Source organism: Microtus oregoni, unplaced genomic scaffold, assembly GCF_018167655.1.
Source record: "Microtus oregoni isolate MIOR12 unplaced genomic scaffold, Mior012 000002F_ref0000024, whole genome shotgun sequence".
In the NCBI taxonomy this organism is placed as follows: domain Eukaryota; kingdom Metazoa; phylum Chordata; class Mammalia; order Rodentia; family Cricetidae; genus Microtus; species Microtus oregoni.
The window spans coordinates 27,535,099-27,550,295 of NW_024543061.1; the positions used below are offsets into that span (position 1 = coordinate 27,535,099).

General features: G+C 46.7%; 1 protein-coding gene across 1 annotated transcript; it reads right to left on the minus strand.

Annotated features, from left to right (window-relative positions):
• Window positions 1–175: 175 nt before the first annotated feature.
• On the minus strand, window positions 176–10,146 carry Pcyox1 (prenylcysteine oxidase 1). The gene is made up of 6 exons (XM_041637860.1): window positions 9,995–10,146; window positions 8,981–9,187; window positions 7,449–7,623; window positions 5,394–5,605; window positions 4,915–5,067; window positions 176–3,024 (listed from the first exon to the last, which is right to left on the minus strand). Exons 1-6 carry the CDS (start codon window positions 10,089–10,091, stop codon window positions 2,369–2,371), a joined length of 1,500 nt encoding a protein of 499 aa, XP_041493794.1. The 5' UTR covers window positions 10,092–10,146; the 3' UTR covers window positions 176–2,368.
• Window positions 10,147–15,197: the final 5,051 nt, after the last annotated feature.

The window sequence follows — 15,197 nt, forward strand, 5'->3', positions numbered from 1 at the left end:
GTGCTGATCCATCTGCAGTTAGTCAATGGAAAAAGACGAGAAATAGTGCTGCGTGCACATACCTTTAAACCCAGCACATGGGGAGTGGGGCGGGGGAGGGGGCAGGCTGTCTCTATGAGGCCAGCCAAGGCTACATAGTGAGACCCTATCTAGAAAAAAGAGAAAATGCCAGAAATAAGTTGTAAATTTTAATTGACTTCCATTATGGTAAATTATTACAATTTTTCTACTTTATAATTAATGTTGTTAATCTCTTACTGTGCCAAATTTATAAATTAAAACTCCATCACAGGTATATTGTACATGTGGAAAATAGAACAGATGGGGCTCACTGCTTCCCAGCTCTGGTTGCCCACTGGGGGTCACGAAACACATCCATTCCTCAGATGAGGAGCTGCTGTATCAAATCCACAACAGTGTTCTTGACAAACCATGTTCATTAAAACCACAACAGGAAAAAATACAAACGTCTCTGGACACATCAGAAAGAATGCCAACCTCTTGCTAGACAATGAGCTTAATTATTCCTGTCATGATACCAACTACATCACGGCTGCTTTCTCCACACATTAATACCCACAGCTGTACCAGGGAGAATAATTTTTAAGAATCAGGGTTTTCTTAGACCACTTTGCTGATGCAATGCTATAGTACGGTGAAGAGACCTGGATTTTATTCCTTGAGACAGGGTGTTGCTACAGCCCAGGCTGGCCTTGAGCTCTTGATCCTCTTGCTTCTGCCGTGAAAAGTACTGAGTTTACACACATGCACCACCAAGGCAGGCAAAATTGCTTTTTTTCTCTACTAGTGACTATGATGGTCACTGGTGACCTAGCGGGAGACAAAAGCTAGATTTCTTGAGTGTGACTACATATGACAACCCTGAGCTGCCACAGACAACCCCAGCTGAGAGCCGCTGGCCGTCTTAAGATTTCAGCGACGCCTTCTCACCCGGAATGCTCAGCATCTGAAGTGATCTTCTCTGAACTATGTCGCCATGGAGCCTGGCTCTATGGTCAACTGCTCTGGGCTGCCCCACATTGCCTCTGCTGCAGTGCTAGTCTCCATGGCGACGAGTGCTGAGGATGGACCGAGTAGTCACCTCTGACACGGGTCTGCTACGGTCATGGTTTGTGTTCCTTAGCACTTTTAAGGCACTCAAAGCTCTCTATAGAAGGTCTAATCCCACATCCAGAATTTGCTCACATTTGGCTGCAGGCTAGGAACTTGAACTTGACAAAGACCCCATTCTCAACCCAGGAAATCCCATTATCTGGATGTGGGGCCCAGGAGTTCTTGGGGCTATTCTTGGGGCTGAGACTGTAGCTCAGTGGAAGAGCACTTGGCCTCGCCTGGGATACTCAGGGTCTTGGGCTCAATCCCTAGCATAGCGTAGAAACGCACAGGCCTCCTCATAGGAGGGCCTGGTACCACAGTGTCAATATGCTGATTTAATAGCCTATCCATGATAAAACCAAGATGGAAACAATAAAGGAAGCACATTCTTAAAGTCAAGACCTCAGGCTCGCGCACATTTACATTAGGAAGTGTAAACTGCCAGGAACCGGACCTCATGCCTATATCCCAGTACATGGGAGGCTAAGACAGGAGGATTGCTGTGACTTAAAGACCAGCCTGGACTACATAATGAGTTCCAGTCTGGGGTACAAAATAAGACATAGCTTCAACACCTCCCAAAGAGGGGGGAAAAACAGAGGAAGAGAGAAAGAGGAAAAAAAAATATTGCTCTATAATTTGAAGCAAATGCAGGCCCACATCCAGCTTACTGAGTCCAAATCCAGGTGTTTATCAAGTTCCAGATGATTCTTAAAACACTGGGTGGTGGTGGCGCATGCCTTTAATCCCAACACTTGGGAGGCAGAGGCAGGTGGATCTGTGAGTTCAAAGCCAGTCTGGTCTACAGAGCAAGTTCCAGTAGCCAGGACTGTTATACAGAGAAACCCTGTCTCAAAAAAACAACCCTTCCCCGAAAAGTCTGGGGAACCCTGCCAATGTCTCCCTGTGGTTAAAAGCCAGGCCTAATGGCGAGAGCCTGTAAACCCAGGCTCTCCGGAGGCTGAACAACTTAGTGAGACCCAGTCTCAAAAGAAAAACCACAAAGAGGGCTGGGTGTAGCTCAGCTCAGTAGCAGAGTGTTCGCCTAGCATGCACAGGGCCTTAGGTTCAATCCTCCTGTACCTCCCCCAAACTGAAGAGGAGGACATGCTGGCTGAAGATCAAGCTCTCCTATGCACAGGAACATCGTGTTTGTCCGTGACCCACACGAAGAGTGCTGGTAAAGAGTTAAAATCGTCTCTGCTGCTTCAGGCCTTCAGGAGCAGGATGCTCTGGGAAGGGCAGTGCTCACTTACAGCTCCGTCTTAAGTTTCTCATACAGGTCATCCTGGTCAATCATGTCCTCGTTGCCGTTCCAGCGATGGTAGGCAAGGAGAGCTGCATTGTAGCCGGCAATGGCGCTCATCTCCATGCAGCTTGCAGCAAACTCGATGCCGTTGAGGTAATAGAGCCGGTCGTGGAGGATGATGGAGGGACACTTCTGAGGGGGCGCATAGTGAGGATAGGGCAGCCATTGCTTCCGCGCCGCATAATCATAGGACAGGAAGAGCTTTGAGATCTGCTCTTTGGTGAGAATGTCCCTAGAGAAGGTCTTCCACACATGCATGCCGTCCACCGGGGCTGGACCCTCCTTATCTCTTACAGAGGCCACAATGGACAGGCTGTTAATAAACATATCCGAGTCGCCAGTGACAAGAACCGTGGAAAGGCCAAACTGATCCTTGGGTCTGGAGCTGAAGAGAGTGGAATTGAGTTCTCCTTTAATGAAAGTTGTCACCAGGTGCTGATATGGGTCATTGAATTCCTCGATGGGTGGGTCAAAATTGCGGAAAGTTATGTCGGACATCTTCTGGTTCAATGGAGTAGCCACAAGGACAATGTCATAGAAGCCAGAATGAGTCTCAGATCCTGTTTTATATACCACTTCATACATCTTCGTGGGACTTCCTAGAGAGCACGGAGAAGAATATAGTTCTTAGTGCTTCTAACATGCTCAACTTCAGGCCTTCTAAAAATAACCCTGCAACATTGCTTGTCTTGGTTTGTATATATGTGTGTGTGGAGGCCAGAGGTTAACCTCAATGGTTACCCCAGGAGCTGTCCATCTTTAATTTATTTTAAGATTTATTTATTATGTATACAGTGTTCTATCTCCATGTATGCCTGAAGACCAGAAGACACCAGATCTCATTACAGATGGTTGTGAGCCACCATGTGGTGGCTGGGAATTGAACTCAGGACCTCTGGAAGGGCAGCCAGTGCTCTTAACCACTGAGCCATATCTCTAACCCCCTTGCCTTTTTTTTTTTTAAGATTTATTTTTTATTATTATTTTATGTATTAAAATGTTAGCCCACATGTATGTTTGGAAACGAAGTGCATGTCTGGTGCCTGTGGAGGCCAGAAGAGGGTGTCAGATCCTCTGGAACTGGAGTTCCGACAACGGTGAGCTGCTATGTGGGTGCAGGGAATTGAACTTAGGTTCTTTGCAAGAGCAGCAAGTGCCCTTAACCACTGAGTCATCTCTCTAGCCTCCCACCTTCCTTTTCTCTCACTGTAGCTCATCATAGGCTATGCTGGCACCAGCGAGCTCCAGGGATGTTCTTCTCAACTCTCTCCAGCACCACAGCTACAAGCACTTGCCAGAACACCTGGCTCTCTGTGTGGGTCCTGGATTAAACTCAAACTCTCATGCTTGTGTGGCAGGCACTTCCCTGAAAAGGCTCTAATCTTCCCAGCCCTGCTTTTATTTTGAGAGTGTCTCATGTAGCTTAAACTTACTACGCTGCCAAAGAAAACCTTGAGCTTCTGATCCTCCTGCTTCCATTGCTGGAGTATCGGAATTAGAAGGTAAGAACCGTCACCTAGTTTCTGTGGTGCTGGAGATCAAATCCCATGACTTCACGCATGCTACGCAAGGACTCTACCAACCAAGATGCACACCCAGCCCATGACTCTAGTGTGTGTGGTGTGTGCACAGGTACATATACACACCTATGTAAGTATGTGTCTGCAACTGGACATGCACACAAAGGCTGGAAGAGGACACGGAGGGTCATGTTCTATCGCTCTGTGCCTTGTTCCCTTAAAGCAGGGTCTCTCACTGAACCTAGGGCTGGCAGTAAACTGTAGTATTATTTCTATCTATACTATTCACAGTACGGGGGAGGGGGGGCGGTTTGCAAGCATATCTGAGAGACATCTGGTTCTTGTTTTTAAACATGGGTGCTGGGGATTTGAACTCAGGTCTTCATGCGTGTGCAGAAAGTGCTCCTACCCACTGAGTCATTTTCCAAGGCCAGAAAAATCTTTTCTTCTGGTATCTCTTATAAAGTCCTGGCATCTCTTATAAAGTTATAGAACTTTACACAGCTCATGCAGATATGTTCCCAACTGTGCTAAAGGGCATGGCCCTGGCTCATTGGATAGAGAAAAAAAACCTCATTCTCAAAGGGAATGTTCCACATTTTGTTCTTACAAAGTAGAAAATTGTCCTCAAAGTAATACAATTGGATATATATCCCTTAATTTTTTATAAGCATAAAGAAGCTATTAGAAGTATAGAAGTGTGGGACCTGAGTTCAAATCCACAGCACCCACATAAAAAGCTAGGCTTGGGGGCATACAGCTTTAATCCCAGAATTCAGGAGGCAGAGGCAAGTGAATCTCTGTGAGTCTGAAGCCAACACAGTCTACATAATAAGTTCCAGGACAGTCTACTTTAGATAGAAAAACAAAAAAGGTTTGTGTGTGCGTGCGCACATACGTGAGTGATAGTTTCTCCCTGAGCTATCACTTTTGCAAGAATAACCAGGAACAATGAAAGTTCAGCCTCACCTGTCTGCTTGGTCCTTGTCTTCTCTTCTATGGACACTACGGAGCCACTTATGAGGTTGCTGCTGGAGGCTTGAAGGAGCCCTGAGCAAACAACTTTATTACCACCTTCCACTGCCCAAAGGTTGGAATCAGCCGCTGTCATCGACACTGCCCCTGTCAGGAAGGGGCAAAAACACGTTTTAAATCTGTCTTGGTCAGGTAAACGGCCCTCTCATGTCCACGTAGATGTTCTGCCCTAAATGCCTCCAGACACTGCCAGGTAACTCTCAGGGCAAAGGTCTCGCTCAGGTGAGAGCCACTGGAGCTAACAGAAGCACAGGACCCTGAAAACTCACAGGTAGAATTACACTATGTTGGTATCAATGCTTGAGACACTAAGCAAGGCAGTGCCCCAATCCCAAGCCTGATGCCAGAGCTCCCACCCCAGTGAATAAGTTCCTTAGCTATGGCCACCCTGATTTCCTCCAATAATGTCTTACCCACAAAGGCATTGAGGTCAGTGCTTTGACCAAAATTGACTCGCATGATAGGAGCGACCATCTCGTTGAGGAACGTCTCAGAGAAGCCTGCTTTCTGCAGATTTTCACGGAGAGTTTGGTTAAGCAGTCGGACGTAGTCATCCCCTCCAATGGCGAACATTAACTTTTCTACACTGCTGAAGGCATAGTCATGGGACTGATAACGATAGATCCTTGAAAAAAAGGGAAACGGTCATTAAACCCCACACAGGATGGGGCTACAAAAATAGCCTCAGAAGAATGGGACTGATGCCAGGCTTGAGAGGCTGAGGCAGAAGGACTACAAACTGCAGACCAGCCCTGGATACACAGTGAACTTAAATTATATATATATAGCTGTTTGTTTGTTTTGGTTTGGTTTTCAAGACAGAGTTTCTCTGTGTAGCCTTGGCTGTCCTGGAACTCACTCTGTAAACCATGCTTACTCACAGAGATCTGTCTATTTCTGCCTTCCGAGTGGCGGGATTAAAGGTATGTGCCACTACCACTCAGTTTGTGAAATTCTATTTAAAAAAAAAAAAAAACCACCGGGTCCTGGTGGTACGAACCTTTAATCCCAACACTCAGGAGGCAGAGGCAAGCAAATCTCAGTGAGTTCAAAGGTCTACAGAGTGAGTTCCAGGACAGCCAGAGCTGTTATACAAAGAAACTCTGTCTTGAAAAAAACAAATCAACCCAAACCAAACTGAAACCAAACATGATGCTGCTACTCTTGCAGAGGACCTGGGTTCTGTTCCCAGCACCCAAGTGGCAGCTCTTGAATCACCCGAAACTCTTTTCCCAAGAGATCTTATGCTCTCTTTTGACCTCTTCGGACACCAGGCATGCACAGGATCAGACATATATGTAGATAAACACACATAAAATTGTTTTGTTTTGTTTTTATCATGAATTGACTTCCATATTTCCGAGTGATGGGTTCCTACCAGTCAGGTGAAGCACAGCTCAATCTCATCTTTCACAGACATTGTTCCTCCCCTCTGCCTTTCACCCCAAAACATCGGTGCTCTTAATATTTCTCACTTAAAGTCTAGAATACATAATTTGACAGTAAAAGAAAAACAAAAAACAGGCATGGTAAGATGTCTCCAAAGCATTTTGCCTCACAAGCCGGATGACCTGAGTTTAATGCCCAAAATCCACAGTGGAACGAAAACTGACTCACAAAAGCTGTCCTCTGCCAGGTGGTGGCGGCGCACGCCCCTTTAATCCCAACACTTGGGAGGCAGAGGCAGGCGGATCTCTGTGAGTTCAAGACCAGCCTGGTCTACAAGAGCTAGTCCCAGGACAGGCTCCAAAGCCACAGAGAAAACCTGTCTCAAAAAACAAAAAAAAACAAAACAAAACAAAAAGCTGTTCTCCATGTATACACATTCCCATCACACACAACATACAATGATAATAAAATAAAATTAAAACAAAAACAAAACTAAGCCTCACTTCAGTTTTACATTACTGTAAGTGCTTATGCTCAGTATCTCTTCATCTAAACACCAGCACAGTACAGCAATGCAGGCACTAAGAGGGAGACTCCAGATTGAGTCGGCCTGCGTGGGAGCTCCAGCTTTGCCAGTTCCTAGGTGGGTGGGTGGCCTTCCACACTCAGACCCGGACATCCTCCACCTTCCACATCTGCAAAAGGCAGCCAATGGCCATGAGAACTAATGCCTTTTTAGTTTTCAAACCCAGCTTCTAAACTGTGCTTTGCAAGTGTGTCTTCAGTACTGCCAGACGCTCTTAGATGCTGTACAAAAGTCAGCTCCTTAAATGGAGGGCGAGTCAGGCATTCCAGGCAAGTGCTCAACCGCTGAGCCACATCTCAGCCTTTGCAAAGCACAATTCAGAAACAAAAGCAACCGGCATGTTCCAACTCCCAAATGGAGTGATGATCTGCACGTTTTCTGTGAGACATTTTGCCTAACGAAGTGGTGACTAGACAGAGAACTAGTTCAGGGAACTACCATTCCAGTGCCGTCTGGTCGGGAGGTCTCAAGTTCAACAGGAGCGGCGAGTTACCTCATGAACTTGTCCAGCAGGTCTTCTACCCACATGTGCATTCTCAGGGACTGGAATCCATAGCGCCACACAAGCTTAACCATGTTGATTATGAACCAGCTGCTCTCCTCAAACACCAGAGACTTTCCATCGTACACCCCCATCAGGCCACCCGAAACCGGAACACTGGAGAGGCCTGGCAAAACAGAGGGAGGGGCTCGGGAGATGGCTCGGCGGTTAAGAGCCCTTGCTGCTCTTGTAGAGGACCTGAATTCAGCTCCTAGCACCCATGTCAGGCAGCACACAACCACCTTTAATTTTAGTTCCGAGGCATTTGTCTGGCCTGTCTAGGCATCTACATTCACATGCGCATACCCCCTCAGATACACACATACACACACACAATTTAAAAAAATAAAATAAATCTTAAGACAAAACAAAACAAAACCAAAAAAAACAGAGAAAAGGTACACAAGAGGTTTCTACATTGGCCCAATGAAGAAAGAATTTGGGGGAACTTGCCAGGGACATTGTGAGTGAGTGACTTAGGGATGTCCCCAGATCTCAGGAGACACATTAGTGTTCTATGTTTGAAACAGTGTGGACACTGTGCTGACTGCTCAATTCTCACAAGCTGACATGCTAGAAGTGGCCAGAAGATCATGTATGTGTACCAAATTAGCCTGACTATTCTTAGTCATGGAGAATGAAGCATCAGCCAGGGCTGGAAGGGCAGCTGAGGAGTAAGATGTACTTCTTCTCCTATGCTGATCTCACTGTGTGAAACCAGGAATTTCAGGTAAACGCAAAAAGGCCTGAGTTACCCAATATTCCCATAGAGGGCGTGCAGAGGCCTGCCAGACTCCCTCACGACACGCCCTGCTCCTCTGCCAGCAGGGCATCAGTCACGTGTCCCTGTGAGCACATGTCTCTGTACCCTGTTTGAATAACTTCAAGCCAAGTGTTTGAAGCCTGTGGGTCTCATTTTCTCACCAGAAAAATGAGCTACGGTTTCTGCTAGCTCAAAGCACCCTGACTCTTCAACCCAAACCCAGGGGTTTAGGAACTGACAACAAGGGCCATCAAGATGGCTCAGGCCCTAAAGACATCTGCTGCCAAGTCTGATGACCTGAGTTCAATTCCTGGAACCCACACAGTGGCAGGAAAGAAGTGACTCAGTTGCCCTCTGCCCTCTAAACACACTCTGCAGCACTCAGACCCACCCCCCACCCCCACTGTCACACAAAACAAATATAGCTAAAACATAATTTTTTAATTAATTTTTTTAAAAAAAGAATTGGTATCAGCCATGCACATTCCAGCCTGTGGTTGTAATTCCAGAGAACTGCTGACACACAGATAACCAGAGTCTCATTACAGGAGAGTGGCTCAAAGCTAAACCTGTACCAACCCCTAAACTCCACGGCAAGAGAAACGGTTTCACCGACTTCTCTGTAGAAGACAAGGCAGAAACATCTCAGTTCTCTGTGTGATGAAAACACTTAGAGCCAGTCACACAGAAATCTGCTTAGCGCTAAGACCCAAACACATACCCAGATCTTTGACGAAGCGCTTCATGTGCAGATTCAGAGGGTGGATGACGGACCCCCCTGCCTCGTAGTCATGACCCTGCACCTTCAAAGTGGCCAAACGGCCCCCGACTTCTCCTCTTTCAAATACATCAATCTTCACGTCCTTCCCAAATTTCTTCCGAAGATAATAGGCTGAGGAAGTGCCACCAATTCCAGCGCCGACGATTGCTGAAAGGAGGAAAAAAGAGGAACGGTTGTTTCCCTCTTAGCCGTGTGGCTTTTGTTTTTGAAAGGCCATTAACCAATAACAGACATTACTCAAGACTATAACCAACAACTTAGGGGAGCCTAGGGGCTCACACTCCCTGAATCTGGACAGGCACTGTAGATAAAATTGCAAATTAACAGTAGGTTAAATGATGCCCAAGCATCCTCACAGACTACCGGACACACGAACCCTTCTGTACCCAATGCCTGGGAAGGCATGAATGGACCAGTCCTGCACGCATTTTAAATAAAGTGGCCGCCATCTTCGCCCAGCTTTGTTCTTTGTCTCTCTGAGGCCCCAACACCATGAACGATCCCGAAAGACACAGTTTCAGATGGGGACAGAGCGCCCGAAAGTGAAAACCCGAGGCTAGCAAAGCCAGGAAGGTAACCCGTTCTCTGGTTAGCTGCAGCAGCTGCGGCCTCGCAAGCAGAGCGCAGGTGCGAGGAGGCGGTCCAGCTCTTTCGTGGGGGTGGATGGGGGACAGACCAGTCCCTGTGTGGTGTCTGCGCGCCTCAGTCTGCTGATAAGATAGACAGACTCAGCTCCAGGGACAGTCAGAAGCAGGTTCCCTAGGGCATCCAGCTCCTAGTGTTAAGGACTTCCCATCCCAGGCTGGGGCTGCAGGGATACCGGGTGCGGAGCCTGCCCACGCCTCCAGTGGCGTGCTTCAATAGCGTGCGGCCCGCTCCTTGGAACCCCGATCACCACCCCACCGAGGGAAGACGGACCTCGGCACTGACTCGCTCCGTATCCCCCAAACCTACCGATCCTGTCCGGCGGGGCCCGGGGCTCCGCGCTCGCCAGGCTGCCCAGTTCACACAGCAGCAGCCCCAGTCCGAGCAGCAAGCCCACCAGCGCCATGGCCTCACGCCCCACGGTCTCCGCAGCCGCAGACTGACCGCGGGTCGGCCTGCAGACCTGGAGCTCTATGAGTCTGCGCGCACTCGCCCCGCCCCGGCCCCGCCCCAGGGCACATCGCCACGCCCACCCAAAGCACTCCGATCCTTTGCTCCCCTGGCTCACCCTAGTGTTCCTGACCCAAGGCCACTGTATCCCCAAAGTCCATTGTGTCCCCAGAAGCACACGTCCAAGGCGTAGTTTGAGGCTCACCTCAGCTCTCCTCCTTCCTTCCCTCCTCTCCTGAAGACAGAGCTCACCCTTCTTCACAAACGCCCTCTGCGGTCCCCTAAATCGCATGCATGCTGTGAATACATGCGGTCCAATCTCAGTCAAAAAAACAGGCAAGCTGGCCGCTAATATTTCCAAAGTGGGCGCTTTGTTCCAGGGACTCCTTAGCTGCGTGATAGGGAAAGAAGGGAGATGGGGTATGGTGAAGTAGGAGGAGCAAAACACGGGGCCCACGTCTACACGAATGAAATTAGAACGCCAAAAGGGTCTTCCCACATAAGGTCTGTTTCAACTTGAAGAAAACACTAGAAATGCTGTCCACCTTCCTCTAATTACCTAAGAACGAAACACAAGGGGAGGACTGGAGACGTGACTTAGTGGTTAAGAGCCCTGCCTGCCCTTTGGACTGGACCAGAGTTCCCTTTCCAGCAACCAAATCCTGGTGGTTCACACAAGTCTGTAACTCCAGCTCCAGACAATCTGATGCCTTCTTCTGGTCTCTGCTAGCACCCACAAACATACACTCGTATGCATAACACAATTTTTTTTTTTTAAAGAACTGGAGAGATGACTCGGTGTCTAAGAGGTCTTCCCGAGTTCAGTTTCTGAGTTTACAGCTGCCTGTATGGAACACCAAGCTCCAGGGAACCCTCTGACTTTCACGGGCATCAGAACAGACACAAACACATATAAACAAACAAACACGTAAAGACAAAGGGGTCTCTCCTCCCTCCTCTACCTGGAGGAATGTAGGTTTATCATTTTATTTTATTTTTATTTATTTTTTGGTTTTTTGAGACAGGGTTTCTCTGTAGCTTTGGTGCCCATACCGGAACTAGCTCTTGTAGATCAGGCTGGCCTCGAACTTCCAGAGATCTCCCTGCCTCTGCCTCCCAAGTGCTGGGATTAAAGGCGTGCGCCACCACAGCCCGGCAATTTTAGACATTTTAAGTAAAATATCTAGGAAGCCATTAGGTTGGCCTATGTTCCTGAACTGAATAATTGGCATGCCAAATCAAAGTGGACTCACTGCTGAAGTTGTTTGTGTACTTCCAACACACTAAGATTTCTCTTGGCCTTCATGGAAGAAGGAACAGCGAGATACAACAGCCGATGGCTCCGGGAGCACAGGAGAGAAAGGAAATCCCCTCTGCTTCAGCCTTCCCAAAGAAAGTGACTTGGAGGCCAGTCTGCTCTTCATTTTCAGCTTCTCCTTTCCTCTGCCCTTGTCAAGTGATCTCAGACTTACTATGCAGTCCAGGCTGTCCTTAAATTCCTCATCCTCCCGCCTGCTCACCTCCTGGGAGCTGGGATTTGACAGGCTTTCATCGGCTAAAAATCCACAGAACAAACTTGACCCCAGAGTCTTTCTCTTGCTATTTATTTGCCTTCCCACAGCCATCCAGTTACAGAAACTCAAACTCCTTGTCCTTGTCTGATGCCTTATCATTTCTCTAAAAACTAGTTGTTCTTTGAAGACACCTATTCCCAGTTGGCTTCTGAGGGAGTAGGGTGATGGAAGTAACAACAGACAGACAAAGAGAAAATATTTGCCATGTTTGAGCGGTGGGTGGGTCAGTTCCAGAATGCAGGGGTGGAGGTGGAGGTTGGTGGGTCAGTTCCAGAATGCAGGGGTGGAGTGGTTGGGAACTGAAATGCAAGCGCTACACTTAGCAGCCTAGAATGTAGAGAGTACTCCTCCCATACATCTAGTTTCGGGGGATATAATATGCTCTTCTGGCCTCCTCAGAGACTGGCATACAGAAAATAAAATAATAAAAAAATTAACGTTTTAGCCAGGCAGTGGTGGCACACACCTTTTATCCCAGCACCGGGGAAGCAGAGGCAGGCGGATCTCTGTGAGTTTGAGGCCAGCTTGGTCTACAGAGCAAGTTCCAGGACAGCCAGGGCTGTTATACAGAGAAACCCTGTCTCTAAAAAACAAACAAACAAACAAACAAAAGTTTTATTTATTTTATTTATTTTTTTTTAATTTTTAATTTTTTTTTTTTTTGGTTTTTCGAGACAGGATTTCTCTGTGGCTTTGGAGCCTGTCCTGGAATTAGCTCTATAGACCAGGCTGGTCTCGAACTCACAGAGATCCTCCTGTTTCTGCCTCCCAAGTGCTGGGATTAAAGGCGTGCACCACCATCACCCGGCTTAATTTTTATCTTTTTAAAAAAAGAACTTACTGTTGATTTTAACTAATGTCTGCAGCTCAGGCTCCCCTGCCAGCTTCTGTAGGCAGTTAACCAACCCCACAAAGAGGCCCTTAACAAATGCAGACAGGTTGCACATGGACTGACTTCCTGCTTTCTGTAGTTTCGAATTCCCTTGCTCTACTGACCCCTGCTCAGCTCCTTCCCTGTAACCTCATTCTTGCCTTAAAATATTCAGCAACCCCTACATAAACTGAATTTTCCCTCTTGCAATAATCTCTTACTGTTTAAATCTGTCTCTATTAATTCGTGCATTTCCATGCTTGTCTTTGAGAACAGAGACCCAGAATTCTGCCGCTGCTCACAGAAACCCTCCAGCCTCTGTCTCTGGAATGCTGTGCTAAAATTACGGCAGCCACATTCTTTCAAGAGTAGAAGTTTCAAACGGAAAACATTAATATTTGTGCACAAATACGTATTTTCTTCTAATAGAACGATCATTAAGACTGTTGCTAATTTTGGAAAGAAAAAAAACTCAAAGAGCTCTATCAATGGATAGGAAATGGTAAATTGTTTCATCTCTCAGCTTTCACAAATTCTTGATTTTTCAAGACAGGGTTTCTCTGGGTAGCTTTGCCTGTCCTGGAACTTGCTTTGCTCTGTAGACCAAGCTGCTTTCAAACTTACAGAGATGTGCCTGCCTCTCCCACAGCCCCCCACCGGGCCAGCTTTTGGAAAGTCTAGTCCAAACATTTGCAACTAAATATCCAAGCTGGCTGTGGCCACTTGAGCAACACTGTATAAGTGCAAAAGGCTCTGCCTAGCAGAAAGCAGCCCTGTAGACAATGTATCCTTCTGAAAAACAGAAACCTATCCTAGATTTTGGAAGGCCCAGTTTTCAGGAACTTGACTTAGAGAAGATTATTGAGCCCGTGATTGAACTATTTCCTTTGTGTATTTTCTCTAAGGTCTTTCTCAGACAGTTTATGTCATTGAGCTGAGTGTTTGTGGGAGAAGGTCCGTGACCTCCAGATCAGAACAGAAATGGGAATAGGAGGCTGAGCAAACAGTGGAAGTTTAGAGCTAACAGCCTTGGTGGCTCTCCAGATCTTCTCACATCTGGTTCTAAAGACCTTTGTGGTTCGGGTTTGCTATAGTGTAGATTGAGCGCCGCCTACAGGTTCATTGTTGCCAAAGGAACTTACACTTCAAAGGCCTCCGACAGTGAGCCACAACCTTCCAGGAGCCCCCCAACACTGAGTACGCCTAAAGATCAAAAGTATGGTCTATGTGGCAGTTGTTACAGTATTTATCACTTTCATCTTGAATTTTTTTGAGGTGAAACACCTAAATTAGAACACTTAAAACTGTATTTACCCTGAAAATAATGCATAAAGAAATGCTGCCAGGAATGGGGCTCATGCCTGTAATCCCAGAGACAGGTGGATGTCTGTGAGCTCAAGGCCATTCTCTAGATCTACATAACAATATCCAATTTAGCCAAAACAACACAGTAAGACCCTGTTGCTGTGTAACGGTGTGTGTGAGAGTCAGAGAAAGATATACCATTTTTTATGCTTATATTAGCAAAACCTAATAAAATTAACAGCATCTCAGTATGAGCCTAACGGAGGCCATAGAGAAAGCCCTACTCGAAAGCACTCTCAGTGGGATACGAATGATGACTACAACCTATGCCTTTGTTGCCTCACTCCCTGGAATGCTGGAATTACAAGTGTGAGGCCTCGCAGAGGACACAATTTTGCCTACTATGATTTTGTTGTTGTTGTTGTTGTTTTACGAGACAGGGTTTCTCTGTAGCTTTGAGCCTGTCCTGGAACTAGCTCTTGTAGACCAGGCTGGTCTTGAACTCACAGAGATCTGCCTGCCTCTGCCACCCGAGTGCTGGGATTAAAGGGGTGCGCCACCACCGCCCAACTCCTACTATGATTTTATTTTTTATTTATTATGGATACACTATTCTGTTTGCATATATGCCTGTAGGCCAGAAGGGGACACCAGACCTCATTACAGATGGTTGTGAGCCACCATGTGGTTGCTGGGAATCGAACTCGGGTCCTTTGGAAGAGCACGCAATGAATGCTCTTAAGAGCTGAGCCATCTCTCCAGCCCCTCCTACTATGATTTTTACACACACACACACACACACACACACCACGTATAATTCAGTAATTCCATGATTAGGAATCTATCCTTCAGAAATTCAGCTTTAAAAAGAAGAAAAGGATGAAAGAGGGCTGGAGAGATGGCTCAGTGGTTAAGAGCATTGCCTGACCTTCCAAAGGTTCTGAGTTCAATTCCTGACAACCACATGGTGGCTCACAACCATCTGTAATGCTTGGTGCCCTCTTCTGGCCTGCAGACATACACACAGACAGAATATTGTATACATAATAAATGAATAAATAAATATTTTAAAAAAAGAAAGAAACTAGCTTTGGTCAAGTGTTTATACCTGTAATCCCAAAATTGAGGAGACTAAGGCAGGAGGATTGGATTTGAGACAAACCTAGTCTACATATTAAGGTACTATCTCAAAAAATATATATCAATTTTTTGATATTAGTTGTACCAAAAAAAAAAAGTAAGATGGTGATAGCAAACACCTATAATTGCAGCACTCGGAAAACAGCTGAAGGTGAATCTCTGAGTTCAGGCC

Excerpts from the sequence above, each read along its gene's own strand:
- Pcyox1 (XM_041637860.1), bottom strand. The coding sequence starts at position 10,091 with ATGGCGCTGGTGGGCTTGCTGCTCGGACTGGGGCTGCTGCTGTGTGAA. Across the intron at positions 9,188-9,994 it reads GGCCCCGCCGGACAGGATCG|CAATCGTCGGCGCTGGAATT; the intron begins GTAGGTTTGGGG and ends TCCTCCTTTCAG. Across the intron at positions 7,624-8,980 it reads GCGCTTCGTCAAAGATCTGG|GCCTCTCCAGTGTTCCGGTT; the intron begins GTATGTGTTTGG and ends CTGTTTTGCCAG.